The sequence below is a fragment of the Notolabrus celidotus genome, chromosome 17, assembly GCF_009762535.1.
Source record: "Notolabrus celidotus isolate fNotCel1 chromosome 17, fNotCel1.pri, whole genome shotgun sequence".
Taxonomy (NCBI): domain Eukaryota; kingdom Metazoa; phylum Chordata; class Actinopteri; order Labriformes; family Labridae; genus Notolabrus; species Notolabrus celidotus.
In genome coordinates, this window is record NC_048288.1 from 17,517,954 (window position 1) to 17,537,927 (window position 19,974).

The 19,974-nt window shown below is 39.2% G+C and overlaps 1 protein-coding gene and 3 non-coding genes across 5 annotated transcripts; 1 reads left to right on the plus strand and 3 right to left on the minus strand.

Annotated features, from left to right (window-relative positions):
• Positions 1 to 1,307: 1,307 nt before the first annotated feature.
• map3k8 (mitogen-activated protein kinase kinase kinase 8) lies at positions 1,308 to 9,184 on the plus strand. Of its 2 annotated transcripts, none has more exons than XM_034706486.1 (8): positions 1,308 to 1,655; positions 2,232 to 2,606; positions 2,724 to 2,894; positions 4,059 to 4,320; positions 5,169 to 5,275; positions 6,579 to 6,731; positions 7,681 to 7,927; positions 8,020 to 9,184. In XM_034706486.1, exons 2-8 carry the CDS (start codon positions 2,256 to 2,258, stop codon positions 8,154 to 8,156), a joined length of 1,428 nt encoding a protein of 475 aa, XP_034562377.1. In that variant the 5' UTR covers positions 1,308 to 1,655; positions 2,232 to 2,255; the 3' UTR covers positions 8,157 to 9,184. The 2 variants fall into 2 exon arrangements, with proteins under 2 accessions (XP_034562377.1, XP_034562376.1); XM_034706485.1 differs by having other exon boundaries at positions 1,309 to 1,651.
• Positions 9,185 to 11,462: 2,278 nt separating this feature from the next.
• Positions 11,463 to 11,534, minus strand: trnag-ucc. Its single transcript has one exon. It is a non-coding gene; the product is annotated as a tRNA-Gly (tRNA).
• A 305-nt stretch (positions 11,535 to 11,839) lies between these two features.
• Positions 11,840 to 11,921, minus strand: trnas-aga. The gene has a single exon. It is a non-coding gene; the product is annotated as a tRNA-Ser (tRNA).
• Positions 11,922 to 12,251: 330 nt separating this feature from the next.
• Positions 12,252 to 12,323, minus strand: trnaa-ugc. The gene has a single exon. It is a non-coding gene; the product is annotated as a tRNA-Ala (tRNA).
• Positions 12,324 to 19,974: the final 7,651 nt, after the last annotated feature.

Consider the following 19,974-nt stretch of genomic DNA (forward strand, 5'->3'; position numbering starts at 1 on the left):
TTTTACCAGGCTATGTCCAATGAACAGAAATAGAAAAGAATAGAATTTATCTTTGTTGTCATTGTACAACGAAATTGAGATGCAAAAGACTCATAAAAGAACAACAGTAAAAGAAAAAGAAAAAAGAATAAAAAGCATCAAAACAGTGGACATAGAATTTGTAATTTGTAATTTCTTTATTATAGGATAGTCCCTTGAGATGCAGCATCTCGTTTTCAAGGGGGTCCCAACAAAAACACAAAGCAAATTAATACACACAAAACAGTAAATCACAACAAACACAATACACAGACAGCTCTCCCTCACCCTTACTCCTCCTGGACCCACCCAGCACCCCACCATTGAACAAAACCATGACAATAGACAGCATCAACAAAGAGGAAGGCATCAAAAAAGCACATTAAAATATGTCAGAATAGGAATGGGAATGCTCTTTTTTCCTGTTTATTTGTTTATTTACCTTGTTTTCTTCTGTTTATCTTCCTTTTTGTTTGTACAGATTTTTATTATTATTTCTTTATTTTTTAATGTATTTTTTTGTATTTTTCTCTTTGTTTGTTTTGTATAACTTATATATCATTTGTTAACCTGAGGTGAACAAAGAAATACTGAAAAAATGCAATAAAACGTTGAATGACAAAAAAATAACAATTACAAAAATTGAAACAGTGGACAAACATAAATAAAGAAAAATAAAGAAAAACACGAGACACATGGAGCTGACAGATATTGAGACTTTTAAACATAAATTAAAAATATATTTATTCAGTCTGGCTTTTATGTAGGGTTAACAATTGTATTACTTACCCTTTACTGTAATATTGATTTAAATGCTGCTTTATTATTTTAGCAATTGTAACTATTATCTTATTCTATTTTTATTTATCTATTCATGCATTTATTTATTTCATTTATCTACTCAGTTTTTATTGGTATTTTTAGCCTTATTTTTATTTTCAACTGTTATCCTTACTCTTTTAAAAACTATTTTAACTATTTGTTTTCTCAATTTTAATGCTTTAACTTATTTTAATAACACATATTTTATTGTTGGTGTGCATTGGTCTGTATCTTAGTCTCTATTTTATTCTATTTTTATTTTATTAGTACTATTTTTATTATTATAATTATTATTTTTTCCCTTTATATGTCTTGTCATTGTTTTACTTCTGCTTCTTTCTTGTTTTTCAATCGCTGTAAAGCAGTTTTGGTTGCATTTGATTTGTATGAAATGTGCTATATAAATAAAGCTTGATTGATTGATTGATTGACATCCAGCATTCAACAGACAGGCATTCAAATGTCTCTAATATGTCAATCAACCTCTAATAAGAGCTGATGTCACAAAATAACAACCTTTCCCACAGGAAAACACCGCATGATTCGGTGGAAGTTGATTCTCTGTTTCACTATTCAAGCCCCCTAAAGGTTGTTTTTCATCTGAGAAAACAGGAGAAAGGGAAAACGAAACCAACATAGTAATGCGCAGGCAGCGTACACGTCCCCCGCGCTGATCGCATGCACTTCCTCTGTTTACTTCCTTCTAAACACAGCCAGATCGCAAACTAGTGCAATCAGTCAGCTCTCGACCCCGACAGAGACACACGATGAGAAGACGACAGTCCTATTAAGATTCTGACTCAATAAAACGGCAAGTACGACGTGTTGTTTTTCAAGCTTAATATTCAAAACTAGAGGAGAGGGACAAACTGCATGATGTTTTAAAGATTGCAACTTTTGTATAAAATTCGAAATTTCAATTTTTAGTCATTTCCTTTTTGCACATCAAAAAGCTTGTTTTATCAAATTCAACACGTTGTAGCAGAGTCGGAGAGGAATCCACGTCCCAGAAACAAATGGCAGATGTGTATGATTTTTGAGGAAATACATTTTTATGAGCAATGCCTATTAATTAAACATGACTTTTAATTAGATAATGGCTATTAATGAGCTTCTTTACAAATAGGTTATCAGCAGCTAGTATTTTATAAAGGTCAAAGAAGGTCTAAGCTTCCCTGGGGGCTCCCCAGCTTTACTGTAAAACTCCCTTCATTTGCTTGGAAAACATTCTGTTAAGCTCCTCCCAGCTGGCTGAAGCAAAGCTTCATGCTTCAGTGAAGTGTCACTTTTTATCTAGTGCTTTAGATGAGCTGATCACTGACGGCAATTTTGCAAGCTCTGAACTTAACAGAAATATGTCCATATACTAACTGCCTCATGTTTCATTTCAGAGCAAGCAGCAAAAGTCGAGCAAGATGGATTACAAATATGATAATGGAGTAGAACTGCTGTTGGCTCACATGAACATTGAAGACATCATCAACGCTGCAGAGAGACTTTACAAACTTGAAGAAGTGGAGGAGGAAGAGGAGGGGGGCTTGTCGTTCGACGAGGAAAGTCTCTCTCAGGAGGAGATGGATGAAAATGAGGAGGCAGGGGGCTTAGTTGGCTCTGGAGGTCATCATGAGGACTATGGAGCAGATGAGGGCGGCAGTGTGCGGTATGGGACGGTGACAGACCTCCTGTCTTTTGTTAACCTGCTCTCTAATATGCAGGCAGCAGCCTTGCAGAATGTGCCTGCGGAGATGGGAGTCCTGCTGAACAAGGTGAGCACTGTCATAATAATGAAGAATGGGTATTTGTGTGCATACTAGTCTTTTAATTCATTTCAGCTCAAAAAAGCTAAATAATTTAACATTTTTGTAACTGACCTTTGTTTGCAGAAGTACATGAATGTAAAAAAAGGCCGCTATCAGATCAACATGGACGTGCTCCTGTTTCCATGGAAATTGACCTACAAGAATTACGGCTCTGGCCTCGTGCCCAAGGGCTCATTTGGGAAAGTCCACTTGGCTCAGGACACAAGCACCAGAAAAAGAATGGCTTGCAAACTGGTGAGTCCTGCTCAGCAAAGACTGGAATCCAGCACTGGCTTCTTGTAACTTAAGCCTAGCAAGTGCCAAGTATTTCATCTGGCATGAACTTTGTGTTCTCCTGGCAACTTTTCCTGTTTGTTCAGCGAGTGTTAGAATCAACAGGACATTTTATGTGTTTTACTCATGAGTGAAAGAGGAACAGTGCACTCAATAGAAGAACTGTGTTTTCTTGTAACAAAGATTACAAGAAAGGATTAATGCAAGAATGGAAAATAAATTGCCCCACGTGAGAAGGAGCACAGTGTGTTTACTCTTTCGCACATGGAAATATTTACAGTAATTTCCTACCTGGTCTGGTGTTATCATTAGATAGCAATGTTGACATAGTGTTTTTTACACACTGTTAACAACACCCTGTGAGTGCTTACTGGAACTAGTTAATGTGCTACTAGTCCTGTTTTCAATAGGTTTCCTGCACGTCAGGAGGTAGCACTTTATTTTATTGATTCTCTTGTTTTCTTAAAGAGTTTGGGAAAATCTTGGAGTCAGATGAGGAAATACCGCTCTCTGGTTAGTTTAACTTAGCCCAAAGACTGTGAGCAGGAGCAAACAACCAGTCCAACACCCCCTCTTAATGCACAAGTTATTGTTTTTGCATTTCTGTTTGTGTAGAGATTAAATATAGTGTATAACATGTTCATCATCCAGTTCTAGAGGTGTTAGTTTGTGTTTTTTTCACGCATACACTATGCTAGACAAGCTGTTTCCTTCTGATTGCAGTTCTTATGCAAAGTCAAGCAAATGTTCTGCCTTAAATAATGATCAAATAGTGGTATGAGAGCTGTCAAAAAGGGGTTCAGGGGCATCTGGAAGAGTGGGAGCGAACTAAAGCTCACAAGAGTGAAATCCTTCACTTGTTTGAACTATGAGGTCACCCTAATCATTAGAAAATGGTAACCTGGAATGTTCATGGTCCGGCTGACAGCCAGCTATAAACCTGAGATCTATTTAGGTTGGTGCGGAGAGACACTGGAGGAAAACAAACTTGTAAATATTTTTAAACAGACATATCAGACTGTACCAAAAATCATGAAGCCCAGCATATCTCCAAAAATGCCCAATTATTCTGTAAAATACTTTGTTTAAGCAGCATTGATTTACATCTAATCCTTATTCTTACAGATTCCTTTGGAAAACTTCAAAGCAGCAGATGTTGAGTTTCAGGCACGATTCCGTCACGAGAACATCGCTGAACTCTATGGCGCTCTGCTCTGGGACCAGACTGTGCACCTGTTCATGGAGGCCGGAGAGGGCGGCTCTGTCTTGGAGAAGCTGGACAGCTGTGGACCAATGAGGGAGTTTGAGATCATCTGGGTGACCAAGCAAGTTCTGAGGGGCCTGGAGTACCTGCACTCTCACAAAGTCATCCACCACGATATCAAACGTAAGAGCAAGAGTTGAATTGATGTCCACTGTGTTGACTACAAAGAACTAAGATAGTGAAAATGTGTCAGGAAATCATGAAAGGTCGCTTTCAATGCAAATTACGTCAAAGCCAAACCACAGATGGATGCAGGCCTTAAATGGCATGTAAAGTGCTAAGTATGAAAAGGTGAATCAGTCACTATGACCAGAAACCTAACAGACCACACAAATCTGATATTGAGATTCACACATACACAGGGTAGTGTTCATGCTTATTGGGTTGCATGAACAGTAAATCTGGTAGATGATTACTTAGATCACGAGAAGAAATTCTAATTAAAGTAGGCAGGCCTCAGCTGAGGTTAGATGGGAGGTAGTTTCATGGTGGAGCGCTGCTGGGATCAAAGCATTTTCAAAGAGCCGTCCGTCAGACTCATGGCCTGCAGGCTGTTTGGTGTCTGGAAATTCCAGTCTTACTCCTCATGCCTTCTCAGGGTTAATTGAGGGTCCACAGATGCAAGTGACTAACTTATGACCAGCGTGGCCTGAGACATTTTGCTATAGTTGACAGTGTTTCCTGCCAGCAATGATAACATGTAATTAAACCTCAGTGTGGTATTTAGGAGCAAGGATGAGATTTTTCACTGAAAGCTTGCTCTCAAATTATCTGCCAAATTCCTTCGCTTAGAGTATGACATGCATGAGCTTCAATTGTCTATTCCCAATTAAATCAATGCGCACTCAGGGCAAGCTAGCTTGGTATGTTATAAATGTTGCTTATTTTTCCTTCTAATGCCAACCTGTACAGCCAAGACAGTGCATCTGTAATATGTCTGAATCAACACTGTTCTTTGCTGTTTTCTTTAGCAAGTAACATCGTCTTGATGTCAGATAAGGCAGTGCTGGTGGACTTTGGCCTGACAGTGCAAATGACAGAGGATATGTACACTCCCAGAGACCTGAGAGGAACAGAGGTAAGAAAAGATGCCAGAGACTTAACAGAGTTACAAGCACTGTTTGCAAAGGAATAGTACTACCTAATGACTTGGTGTGACTTTGAAGCTGAAAGCCCAGTCCTTATATTTTATGGTACATTTGCACTTGATTGGACAGGTCTGTTGTATTATATTGTAACTTACCTTTTACTAGCCTACCACATATTATAAAAACAGTTGTGTCTTACCTTTTGTTTGGTGGGAACTGGGAAAAACCTTGAGGAAAGAAAAAGCGGAACAACCTAATAATAACAAAGATGCTTATTCACACAAGACGACTATAATCACAGAACCTCAATGTTTTGCAAAATACATCACTTTGCTTTGAAATGTATCCTTACAATTTGTGAATATGGCAGATTGTCACATGACTAAGATTACAGACAAGCTAAAGTATATTGCAAATTACAAGAGGGCACAGGTATTACCAGTCCTCTGCAAATAGAGCCTTAAAGACCAGAAATATAAGCCTGTAATTAATTTACCAATCCAGTTTATCTTCTGCTTAGTTGTTGTTTGGTCCAATCAATAACAGAGCTGATGATGCGTGTGTTGTTACTAGAAAAGGCAGCACTCTTAGTGACTCTTACCTCAGGGTAGACTTCCTTATGGTCTGACAGACTTAAGACTTGTCAGCACTTGTCTTTTTTGTTTCCAAAATAATTCTAAACTCAATGATTGGCAAGCGCTACTACAGAGCAGTCAGTGCACTCACTGACTTTGATGAAGCTAATAATAGCCTGCTGATGCTTAGGGTTCCCAGCAAATATTTAATTAGCAGTTGTGGGAAATTTTAGGAATTAGTTCAAAAATATTCTCACAAGGCTTTTCTCCCATCGTGTATCTGTCTATTTTTCCCATGCACTGGCCTGTTTGTTTGTCAGTGTGTAGTACATGCACCCTGGGCCTCTCATGGCTTGGCTCATGGAAAGTCCCAGGGCAGACAACCAGCAGTAATAATAAGATAGACAGAGCTAGCAAATACACTGGGCTGCTCAGGCTTACACATACATGGGAAACAGACTGGAATTTCCAGCATGAGATGGTTGAGTGTTTACTCTTCACACTCTAAAGCGTACTGCCATTACTTTGACACACACAGTGATAGGTCAGCCTGTTTGTTTGCTTTCACTGCAAGAAGTCACATCCTGTTTGTCAATAAATGTTTTTTTATCTACGGAAACGTTAAACCAAATAAACAGGAACTACTCAACAGTTTGTTCCTGCATTAAACCTTGACCATTGTATCTAATTCTCGTTATGCTACCCTTCTTTTATTTAGATGTATATGAGCCCAGAGCTGGTTTTGTGTCGAGGACACAACACCAAGACAGATATCTACAGTCTGGGCACCACCATCATTCACATGCAGACTGGAAGCCCTCCATGGGTCAGGAGATACCCACGTACTGCATACCCATCTTACCTCTACATTGTAAGTATTGTGTGTTTCTTATTCACTAAGATTGTTGGTTAGTCGGTTAGTTCACAACATTGGTGCAGAATAGAATAACACTGAGCATTGAAGTGGCTGTGAAGACATGTAGCATACATTCATGGCTCCCACAGGGAATACATCTGTTTATCTATGTTTAAAAAAAGCTCAACTAAAAATATGATCAACACATTTGTAATCTCAATACAGATGATTCTAGTGATAGTTATATAACAGATGACCTTTAAAGTTAATCTTAAAAGGTTTTGTTAATCTATGAAATAGAATAAAATAAAAATATATATATTTGCTTCAAAATACCTTTTTTGTCTGACACTATCCTGCAGCCAGTTAACCTCACTGCAACTGCTTAATACGAAGAGCAAGATCTAGACCTTACTTTTAACCATATGACACTTTGGTTTTATTTCCTTCTATCTAGCGTCAGTGGCTAATTGCATAACTTTTTTTTCTTATAGTTTTTTCTGCAAGTGACACACTTTTCCATGACATCGCTCAGGTCTTCCACAGACTAGATTATCACAAGATAAAAAAATGGCTCATTGTGACTAATGAAATGTGTGATCCTTGGCCCATTTAGTTAGACACTACTTCTGTTTTTTTTCTCTAGTGTTTCCATGACATGGGTTCTTTGCTCTTCAAAGGTCCCATTTCTGTTTTTGAGCTAACTATGTGCTCTTTTAATTTAGACCAATACGTACTTCCTTGTGAAACTGTGGGGGGAAGTTGTGTTCGCTCCCTGCTCAAGCTTTGCAACTTTAGCCTTTTTTTTTTTTTTGCACAACCAAACTTGTACTACTAGCTTCAAATCACAGTGACACACAAAGGAGAAAGTGGGTCACAACTGTTGGATAACATTTTCATGACCTATTGTTTTTGGTAATTTGGAGGATATTACTAACAGCTTTTTGCATGATCTCTCTAACAGATCCACAAGCAAGCCCCCCCTCTTGAGGACATACCGGAGGACTGCAGCCTTGCCATCCGCTCCTTTCTGCAGCGTGCCCTTGAGAGGAACCCTGCCCTGCGGAGCTCAGCCTCTGAGCTTCTAAAAGATGAGGCCATCAACCCACCAAGGGAAGATCAACCACGTTGCTGGAGCCTGGACTCCGCCATGGAGGAGGCCAACAACACCATGTTAAGGCAGCATAGCCAGCACCCCGACACCACACAGGGTAAGGAGCAGGATGTTAAATTCAATTTTAAACAGTGGTCATAATAAGTCACTTTATCTATTCTAAACATCTACTCCTCTCTCTTTCTGCAGAATCGTCTCTGTACTCTGAAGACTCTGGTCACATGAGAAGGAAGGGCTCCTTGTACATTGACCTTGGGGCTTTGTCAGGCTACTGTAAACTGGTGACAGGACCCCCAACATCAGAATACGGCTTGTACCGGACTTAAGCGCGACTTGAAGCGGAATTTGAGTATGGCTCCATCTCTACTCTTGGAGGATTAGTAGACATTTTCAGAAGGCTTTCCAGGTGCAGGTGAAATGGCTCATTGATGGACTGCAATGATTGAAAAGACACAAGAGACATACAATGAATGGAATTAGCTCAATCCTGTTGCTAAAAATTCACAACACTGCAGGACGGTGGTTTGAAGAGATGCATTGTGTATAAATCGATGTTAAATGTGAGCTGTTGTTAATGTACATTTTATATTTCATTGTAGTCGTTTCAATCAAATGTCTACTGTTTTTCTTTCTTTCAAAACAGTGGCTCATCATCCTAAAAATTATTTAAGCACTAAAATATTGAATCTATCTCTGCATGTATGTATTCACCATGCAGTCATGTATTGTATATAGTTCTATATGGACCTCATTTTGTTAATTCCTGTGGAATTTTATCAGTATCATTTTGCTGTTTAAATGCTGTTTCTATGGAATGCATGTGAGATGTGATTACTGTTTTGTACATCCCATGAGATGTGGCCTATGGTGCCTTTTAGAACCTGACACAAAGTATTTTTTAAGACAAAAAAAGATAATGATCTAGAAAATACAAATGTTAATTCAAAATTTGGGGAATGTTTAAGTTCAAATTAAACCTAAACCATTGTAAAATGTGCTCAGGATGTTGCATTTAAAACAAGTAATTCAAAGAAAAACAATATGTAATATTTCTTACACATTTTCAATCAATTCTAATGCACATTAATGCATGCTCTGCAACATTTGCTGCAGACAGTGTTGAATACTTTTAATTGATTGTTAAGGTGTGAAGAAATATTTTTTATACTTGCACATCAGAAAACATACTCAAAGCGGTATATATATGAAAGGTCTGAACTGGCCAACATCAGTCCACCTTTTTGTTAAAAGAGCTTTTGTCTTTTTGTTTTCTTTAGCTTGGACAGTTAGATAGCTACATTTTGAAAATGTGTTGGTTATTAAGTAATAAATGCAATGACATGAAAATCTCAAACTGTCTGTGTTATTTGAAAAGTCCAATCCCTTTTTTAGGGCAATGCCACACAGGATATACAAAACATTACACTACCTCTTATAAACAAGATGTTTTCAACTCTTTACACAACTTCTATCTTCAAATGTGTTGGCAAATATTTGGTATTTTATAATGAAATGACGGTCCTGAAAACTGATGTGTGTAAATGGAAAGAACAGAATGAGTTTTGTCTGTTGATTAAGGAACATGGCCCTGTGGTTGAGAGTGGGTGGGGGACATTAGACTTCCTCTCTCTCTTTTGCGCTCTCATTTTATTATTGAAAAAAGAAATAAGAACCAGCCAAATGGAACGAGCAGCATTTGTTTTTACTGCACTCACACAGTCTATACTCTGATCATCTACAATAATAGTCTGATACTGCTAATTTAAGCAAAAACACGTTTAAACAAGCTTATTTAAGCAAGTTAGATGTTTTATCTAATCATTTTATGTTAGCATGCTAACATTAGACAGGAAGTGCCATAGACAAATCAGAATGCCAGTCTTGTAGTTCTTTGGTCATATACTTAAAAATAAGTCAACTTGATTCTAAAATTTCCCTTACTGAACTTTTTACAAGAGGCATCCAAATCATGATTAAGTTTCACATTCGCATTACCCTGCAAAAAGACAGTGTTGCTGCTAAATACAGGAGAACAAAGCTACAATACATTAGCTGGAAAAAGAAATTGAATGGTAAAAAACCCCCAAAGTAGCATTTCATTGGAAGCTGTGTGGGTTTTTCTGGATTCGTACACTAAATGCTAGATCAAACAGATGAAGGTCTTTTCCTCCTCACGATTAAACTTTTATTTGCTCATGCCGCATATCTGCCTCTGGTTTTGCATCAGGGAATCCCTAGCAGCTGTCATGCGTGAATCTTTTTTTTTCCTGTGTGTTTCACACGCCAACTCTTCCTCTTTCTGAAAGCATCACATGAGTGGGTGTAAAGCTCTGCCTTGCATGGGGCTTGCCTCTGAGTTTAATATGAAAGTGGCACATTTGACAGTATTCTTTATTGTTTTCCCATTGACAAATACTGCCATCTGTTGGTTATAACAGGCGAACCCTCTTGCTGTGAAGTCAATTAACTTGCCATTTGTTTCAGGTTGGTACTTAACATGGTTTACTCGTGGGGGTCAGTTAGAAGTTGTGTTCGAGACACTTCTGAAAGGTTCAGGGTTCATAGAACAGCAGGTGATGGCATCATTAAATCATATAAAGCACCATTTGGATGTATCCTACATGATTTTTATCATATTCTCCACAGTATCTAATAACACACATTGCATATTTTTTGAATCACCATTATTGTACATTTGCTTCAATTTATTATTAGTTATATTGTGGTTGTGTATGCATTTATGAAAGAAGTCCAATATGACAGCAAGTTTGCTTTTCACTCCCTGAATCAGTCTCTTTTTAAATTTACTTTTAATACTTACATTTGGAGACTGATGCTCCACTGACTTTTATTTGTTTGACCATAACTAACTCCAGTATGCATCTCTCTACTGCATGCAGTGATTTTTGTGTGAAAAAACATCCCTGCAACCTCCTGTCCTTTAATAGCGATTCAACTTGGCTTATTGAGCAAAATGAACATGCTTTAAGCTTGCATCTGTATTCATCAGTGCAGGACAACATGGTCAAAAAATTATGCAATTTGCAGACATTTCCTAAAATCAATTTCCAAAAGTAATGCAAAGACAGTATAAAACACCATAAATAAACATACAGTAAATTTCCATACTAGTGACACCTGGAAATTCCCATGTATTTAAGCTGTTGGCATGTTTTGCAAATGATCATTTTTATACCATTTTAGAATCAGATATAATGACAGATATCTGATGGGATGTTAATTTACTAAACAGCTGATGGGTAACATATCAATGCATGTAGTGTGTACATTAAAATGGTCTTAAGTTACTGCTACTAGGGTAGGATTGTGCCATTGGCTCATGGACAAATCCTACCTGTATGTTATGTTTCTATCAAATTACATTTAATATAACAGTTATTGCAGGCCGGGCAACAACTAGTAATTGTCACGTGTTAACAAAGCACAATAAAGCTTAATGTCAAGCTGACACAAGGAAAGGTAGGCAGTACGTCATGTCAAGACATGGTCATGGCAAACATGTCAGATTTGCTGAAATTCTGCTGCAACAAGGTCATCTGCAAAGTAGCCATGCTTTGCACTACACATGGCACTTTGAAAATAAGCACACAACTCAAAAGGAATGAATCAGCTGTAATAGCTGGGAATTGAACCCAGGTCAACTGCTTGGAAGGCAGTTATGCTCACCACTATACCACTATCACCATGTTGTTTACAGCTTTCTGTTCTGCCAAAAGGCCACTAAGCCAGGTTTGGCTTGGACTTTTGGCAGGAAAGGGACCCTTGATGAAGCAATCAATGAATGAGACTTGCTGAGATTGTGCCACAACAAGGACATCTGTAAGGGCCAGACGGAGCTATGTCCTCTGGCAAGAGTATTTGAAGCCACACAGTAAGTATGCCAAGGTATGTTGGATCAAATCTCCAGCTTTTTCTTTTCTTTGATGCAGAAACGCCCATACCTCTGTTGTTGGAGAACTTGTTGCTGGCAAAGGGGAAAACAGACATGCGTTGTTGGCAGGATTCGAACCTGCGCGGGGAGACCCCAATGGATTTCTAGTCCATCGCCTTAACCACTCGGCCACAACAACCACTTTGGTAGTGCTTCTTTGGTTTTCTGTCAATTCTTCAGCACATGCAGCCTTTATGTTGTCTTTTGACAAAGTGCCTGAAAATCCCCTTCTCCAAATAGCATCTTACGCGTGAGGGCAGTTGTTCCCCTCGTCACAAAACACAGGCAAGTACGTTGTAGCCACGACAGTGGGTCCACAGAAAACAGTAGTCCAAGAGAGGCACTGTTTCCTCTCCCATCTGAAAAACCTGCGATATTGCAAGTGTGTGGCCCTTGGCTTTCATTTGTGTGGGCCATGTCCAGCTCACCCGCTCTTGGACAGTTGAAGACTCATCAGGAAGAGGCCTCATGGAGATGCCGGGGATTGAACCCAGGACCTCATACATGCAAAGCACGCACTCTATCACTGAGCTACATCCCCACTAGAATAAGCTCTCAGGAGTACACACTTCACATCCGAGCTATTTTGTGAGCAAATGCACTGCTTATCACGATCAAACTTTTACGCTTCAGCAGACACAACGTGTTAACAGACATTACAGGCAGGATTCGAACCTGCGTGGGGTAACCACAATGGATTTCAAGTCTTTCACCTCAAGTCCATTGCCTGGACCCTGGTGCAAGAAAACCCTCCTACTGTGCTGGCAGATTTCCTCTGAAGTCAGCTAAGCAAATAGAGGGGGACAGTGAAACACCTTGGGATGGAAAACCTTAGTGCAAGGTTTCAGAGGAGATCAAACAGCTCAGAGGACAGACAGAGAAAGCAGAGGGCCAAGTCAAGAAGGAAATGAACACAAAGAAAAAATTGAATAAAGAAATCTAATTTATGTTGGGTTCTTAAAGAAGAAAATTAAACACAGGTGGTAGGTTTTTGTCAACCACTTTAAGATTCAATTCATAATCTTCTGAAATATAAACTAAGAATTGAGAAAGAAAAATAAATCTTTGGAAGAAGTAAATGTTTTTAGTACAATTAAGAAGTATTGTAATTCCTGGCTTGCCAATGATCTGTCCATACATGATAGAGCTCTTTAAAGTGGAGCAGAGTGGTTGTCCAGAGCTTTTTATGTTTTCACCACTAGATGGCCCCAAATATATTTGTTCTAAATTATGCAATGTCCTCTTCCATTGTGCATGGCAAATTGAACCACATAAAACAAAATAAAACAATATATATCTAATCATTTAATTGAAGGAGGACTTAATGTTTTTACTTTTAACACACTTCATAATTTTTTTAATTAATTCAATTAAAAGATATCTTAAAAATCCAAATATATAGTAAAATGTTCCCATCTATTTTTTCAGCAGAGTAGGTGGTCTGAACTTTCATCAGACACCTGAAATTTCATCAACAGGTTTTCATTGAGTTGGGCTCTGCTGTCCAAGTATGATTTATTCTCCTCACAGTTTTATTCTATGAAAAAATGCTTTCATCTAATGTAAGAACAAATCTCTATTCATATATAACCGGTCTGAAAAAAGCATTCTTCATCAAGAGTTTGATATGGTGATTAATTCAATAGCCCTCAGTATACCTTCTCATGCCCACAACATAGGTCTTTGGGTTAGAACAAAATTCATGCAAACAACTCCTTACTATTGAGGGGATTTGTTGATCATGACCCAAATTTGTAAACAAAGGTGGCCATATTTAAAGACAAGTCATTTATCTTACCTCATAAATATATGATTCAAAGTAACATCAAATAAGTTATTTTTTTAATTATAGACTGATGCTGTCCTGTAAAAGATAATACGCCTATTTCTAAATATTGTCCCCAGCTGTAATCAATAGATAAACTTTGTGGAATTGTGAGGGGGAAACTATTTAACATCTTTTAGCTGATTGCTTTCTTACCACTTACTTTTGGTTTGTTGTAGAGAAACACCTTGGATAATAGATTTAAGAAGATATAAAACAATGCAAAACTGATTTACTACCCATTTTCTGCAATTCTGATTTTTGCTATTTTATGTGAGTAGAGGTAATGGTACTAATGACTTTCCTATATAAAAGATATCATATCACTTAAAAATTTGACTTGAGTTTACTGCACACACAGCAACACAGTTTTATCTTCCCACATAGTACTTTTATTAACCAGTGGAACAATAACAAGAAACAACTGCTATCATTCTTTGTTAAACATCAGCAGCAAAAGTTGTTGAGGATCATAACTAATGAAGCTCTGTTATTTAAGTTGGAGGGCAGTTTCCCATCAAAGCCTATACAGGTGTCTAACCTAGTCTCCTCTGTCTTTTTCTTTTTCTCATAGTCTCTTCCCCTTTCAGCACAAGAACCACATGGGGATTCAATGGAGCCTGAGACTTTGCTACAAGACAGCACCTGACCCATAGTCTGAACTCCCTGGGTTTTGCCAGCTTTTCTGTGTACCTATAAAATAAAATATTCAGTTTCCCACCTGTGTGGTCTTTGTGAAAAAGTGCAAATGCAGTTTTTGAATATGATTACGTCACATAGTTATTTGTTGTTGCAAACTTTACTTTTCACTCCTGCTGACTCAAGCTAACCCTTTTTTGTCCTCCTCTCTTCAAGCAATTGGAGCATAGTAAGCCATAGTGGAGGCTATATGGAAGGGCAATGGACAGAGAAAGTGCTTAACATGCTATTCATGTTTCTGATATTTAATTCATGAGGTCATTGTGATAAATAAGCAAATAGTAAAAAGACAAGATACATACATTGGTGTTTTGGCCCTCGGTTACCCCAGGGTTACTAAAAACAGCAAGGATTTAAAACATGGTCGAAAATTAAACTGACTTTTGGAACATCCTTGAACCTTCCTCCCTCTAAATATATCATCAAACAATATGGGATTTCTCCTTCCAGGAATTATCTGAAGACTCCATGAACCAGGTGATTATAAAGCATTTTGAACTTCCATTGTCCAAACTCTGGATTGATCCCAAGGCTCTCCCCTTGCATCATTCAATTGCATCTTAGTCCCCCCTTTATGGAGAGTTGTGGGGGGGGGGGGGGGGGGGGGATTATCTCAAGGTATGAGAAATCATTGAAATATTGAGCTTAAAGTAGAACAAAGAGCAGGGCGTTGCTTGAAATCAGTGGGTAAAGCATAGTAGTGCTAGTGATGCAGGTAGTAGGATCATCTTCTGGACTGCACAGTATTTTGTGCATGCTGGTCCCCACTCTCCCCACATTTCATGAAGTTAAGGTGTTAACTTTTCGGGAGCAGGACCACGTCTAAACCACATCCTCAATCACCTGACAAGCCTACTTCAACGTAGCCAGCCTACTCCAACTGCTTGTCCGTGATTCTTCAACCCACCCTCCCTCACCCTACTCTACTGCACTTAATTAGTTAATTGCTTTTCCTTATCCTCTCCTACTCAACTTGTGTTCGCTTCTTCTATGCCCTTGTCCACTTCCAGGTACAACCCGGGTCAAGATCAGCTCCGGCAGGATAACGCTGAGACGGAACCTCCATCCTGAGTCACCCTCTGCTGGGCACACTACGCACAACTAATTCATTAAATGTTCAAACTTATATCCTTGTGTGGCATGGTCCTTGCTAGTGAACCTCAAGCTGTCCTATCAAAAAAAGGCAAAATGCTCAGAAAATAACGGCACAAAGGGAGTTTTCTGTATCCTATATGGTCAAAAAGGTCTTTAATTTCTGCCCTCTTTTGAAGGTAGTAGGGAGCTGATTTGATCATTTATAAGCCCTTAGCCCATTACAACAACAACAACATGTAACTCAGAAACATTTCTTTTTAGAGAAGCTGACAAACTTGAGGAAAGTGAACAATAAGATTTGTTTCTGTTATTGTTCATTCTCTGTTTCTAGTCAGGATGTAAGGAATTGCGTGGGCTGTGGGGGTTGTTGGCGGTTGATTGCGTGACCATCTTCCATATGCTTAGCAGGGTGGGTGTATATGTGCATGATAATGTGCATACATATGTGTGTGTGCATACATGTCTGTGACACCCCCTCAAGGATCCTCCTCATTGTCACTGGGGGGTAGAGGGAGGAGATGCCGACATTGTTGTGTCTATGTATGCATTGGTGCATCTGTCTATATGTTAGTGTGTATTAATTTGCGTTTGTGTGAATATGTGTGCAAGGTTGTGCGTGTGTGTGTGTGTGTGTGTGTGTGTGTGTGTGTGTGTGTGAGAGATAGAGACAGACAGAAAGATAGAGTGGGTGTGACCAATTAGGGCAAATGGTGTGCAGAGCAGCAATGAGTGGGTATGAACGGTCACGCAACCTTGCATGGTATAGGATTATAGGTCTTGTTTTGCACACACACACACACACACACACACACACTCCCCCTCACAGATACAGCTGTCAACAAGAATCAAACACTTTGCTTACACTACGGTAGCCCTGAGCGATCACTCCTCCCTCATGATTGGCTGTGTTCTTTTCATTGTTTTCACCCCTTGTCCATGTTAACTTCTCTTCTCTCACCTCCACACTTCCTCTCCTCCTCTCGCTCTGTCTCCTTTCCTCTGTCTCTGTCTCTCTTTGTTTGTCTTTCAGCCTGTCCCCTCCCCGTCCAGAACAAGTGTCATACAGATGGCGTGACGGAAGGTTGCGTGCTTGTTGTCTGAATATTAAACATTTAAAGTCAACCTCGTCCTCCCTCTCTTATTGTCACATCATCAGTCATGAAGCTACAGTGAGACAAAGCAGAGTGCTCCTCTGGGGAAACGTGTGAGAGAGATACTATGCACTGTTTCACATGAGTTATTTTTTACTCACTTATATGTAATTCATGCTATGGAGCCAGATGCATGTTAGGCTGCAGTGCTACGACCGTCCTTTGATGATTTGTTGTGAAACAATGTAATGGTGTGTCATATTAACCGGTGTCCACAGTTGGAGTCAGTCCTCCTGGGCTTCAGGGTCGGTAATATCTGGAGCAACCCGTCAGCCATAACATCATGTCCACCTACCTAATATTGTGTCGGTCCCCATCTCATCACATCCAGAGCAAAACAGTGCTGACCTGACATGACATAGACTCCTTTAGACCTCTGAAGGTGTACTGTGATATCTTGCACCAAGACGTACAGATTCTTTAAATCCTGTAAGTTGTGAGGTGGAGCCTCAATGGGTCAGGCTTGATTGTCCAGCACATCCCTACAGACGCTCATCTGAATTGCAATCTGGGAAATTTGGACACCAAGTTAACACCTTGGATTTGCGTGTTCCTTTGGCCACCTTCTTCCATTGCTTCGTGGTCCAGTTCTTATGCTAACATGCACATTGTAGGAGCTTTCAGTGGTGGACATTTGTAAGCATGGACACCCTGACCAGTCTGAATCTATCTTTGTGTTCTGACACCTTTCTATCAGAACGGGCAGTAGCTGGTCCATAGGGACTTGGCTTGGCAATCGAAGGGGCACTGGTTCGAGTCCCAGTATGGATGAAGTTTGGCAAGTGGACTGGTGGCTGGAGAGGTGCTGGTTCACTTGCCTGGGCACTGCTGAGGTGCACTTGAGCAAAGCACCAAACCCCCAACTGCTCGGGGTGCGCTGGTTGATGGCAGCATCCTCACTCTGACATCTCTCCCTAGGTGCACGTCCACTGCATGTTTGTGCACTAAAAATTGTATGTATATACCTAACTGTGGGTGTAGCATGACCAAAAAATAACACGAGTGGAAAAATTGAATTTCCCCCATGGGCATTAATGAAGTATGTTTCTTCTTCTTCATTCCCTTTCTCAACAGTTTGAGCCTCAGTTTGACCTCTTCTGTTGGATCCGACCACACGGGCCGGCCTTCACTCTCCATGCACATCAATGAGCCTTGGCTGCGCCATGACTCCGTCTCCGCCCCACAAAAGCTGCAGTTTTGGACACACTCTGACCCATCACAGCTTTGTCCTTGTCAAAGACGCTCACGTCCTGACACAAACCCATTTTTCCTGCTTCAACACATCAACATCACGGACAACATGTTTCATATATCAGATGACCCACCAACTGACAGGCTGATCAATGATATTCACTTCACCTGTCAGTAGTCAGGATGTTATGGTTGAAGGGTGTAAATCCCAACACATTACTATCTAGAGCTAATAAAGTGTATCCTGCATTGCGTGGGACTTCATAGATTATGAATCAGAGTGAGTTATGAACATCGTTTAGCTGTTTCTTCTCCTGTTCTGTATTTTCCAGCTCCCTTTCAACTGCCAAATGACAACGGACCTGCAGTACTGTTTGCAAACTCTGCATGCAGGTGGAAATCCTCAGCCAGCCGAGAAATTGGGATCTTAATTTGATGGTTTTAAGCCGAGAGGAAGTGAACAGTGAAAGAGCCGTCCTTTTTTGTCGTCCTGTATCTACATGGATGTATCACATGACTCTTGTGTTACTTGTTGAATGGTAAATAAAGGAAAGAGTGTTCACCGGGGGAACTAACAAGGTTTAAGGGAAGCATATTTTAAAATGGAGAAATAACAAAACTTCAATACACGTTATATTTGGACAATTATAAGCTGAAAACAGTTTAACAGACACACACATAAAGGCAGCTTTGACTTCCTTTATGAACACAGTGCACACTATAGACTGTATAATAAGATGGACAACATCACAGCTTCCTGAAAATGAAGCCAAAATACTATGAGCTTCCCTCGCTGACTAGCTGCAGTCAAAGCAACAAGTTTAGATGCTGTAAAGTCAGAGTTTGGCTGCAGGTGTTATAAACGTTAAACATTAGAGAAAAACAGGTTGCCCTGCCCTAAATGCTCCCCTGCTTTCTGGTCTCGTTGACTCTAAATGGGACCATAATTAACTAAATGACTATCTTATTATATTGAAGAAGACTTGAAATTAAAGATTGCGACCATAAACTTGTTAGGAAAGAGTTTACTGAGGGAATAAATCAACGGAGAAGTAACATTTGAATTGTGAAGCCTGTGGTATCTCCCCCTGTTGGCCATTAGAAACAATGCAGCATATAGTCTCTTCTTAATCGACTTCCTTTTTCATAGTAGAAGGTAAAGTCCACTTCTAACATAAGGATACAAAACAGCTTTTGATATAAGAAAATGGCCTCAAAACTTGATGGGCAAATTATTATTATTTTATATTATTGACTTATTTTTCTTTAAGTTTACTGTGAGGTTTTTTTTTATTATTGTAATTGTTGTTATTATTTTATTATTATCCTAATTACTATTTATACAATGATTTATATTGTTTTTATTATTATTATTATTACTATTCTTTATTTTTGTGTTAATCATTACAATCGTAACATTATTATTATTTTGTATGTTTGTATTTACTTATTTTTAATTGTGTACTATTTATTTATTCGGACTATGGACTAGGTGTTTTAAAAAATATTGTTTGTATCTTTTTTGTCTCTGAGTCTGATGGCTGTATTGTTGTTTTGTGATGTTGGCTGAGTCTAATAAAAATGTTAAAAAAAACAAAAAACTGATGTGCAAGTAAAAGCAATTAGCCACTCAGTTTCCCAGAGGTCTATCTCTTCTGGGACTCCTGAGGACCAAGGATCTGACTACAATTTTAAGTCTTCACCCCCTCATCTCCACCCTCCACTCCTTTCCTTCTCGTTTCCTCCCCCCCTCTGCGGTGCCATCATTTCCCTGGCTCTGGTCGATGCCCCAGACGGTGGTGAGAGATGGTTTAAGGTTTCCAGGATCGTGTGAAGGAGCTGTCATGCCAACTTTACAGCACATTAATCATGCCGGCGATGTGGCTACAGATACCGTATCCTGTTCTGCTGAGTATTTATTATTCATAGAGACACAAATCTGAAAGGATGAGACCTCATTCAGTTTACGTGAAAAATCCAGCAGATACTAAAGAGATGGGGATCTTAACTGAACAAGAGTTTATTTCAGGAAAACATTTATGAGAACGTAAGGTGTTGTATTGATAAAAACAGGATGCAAAATTTAAGTTAACTGGGATAAAAGTGAGAAATATGTTCAAATCTTTCCTTTGTTGATCTAAGAAATGATTTGACTTGTCCTGCTTAATTTACAGCAGATATTAGACATGACTTTCCAGTGACTTACTCTTTACTTTTAGATTTGCTCAAGC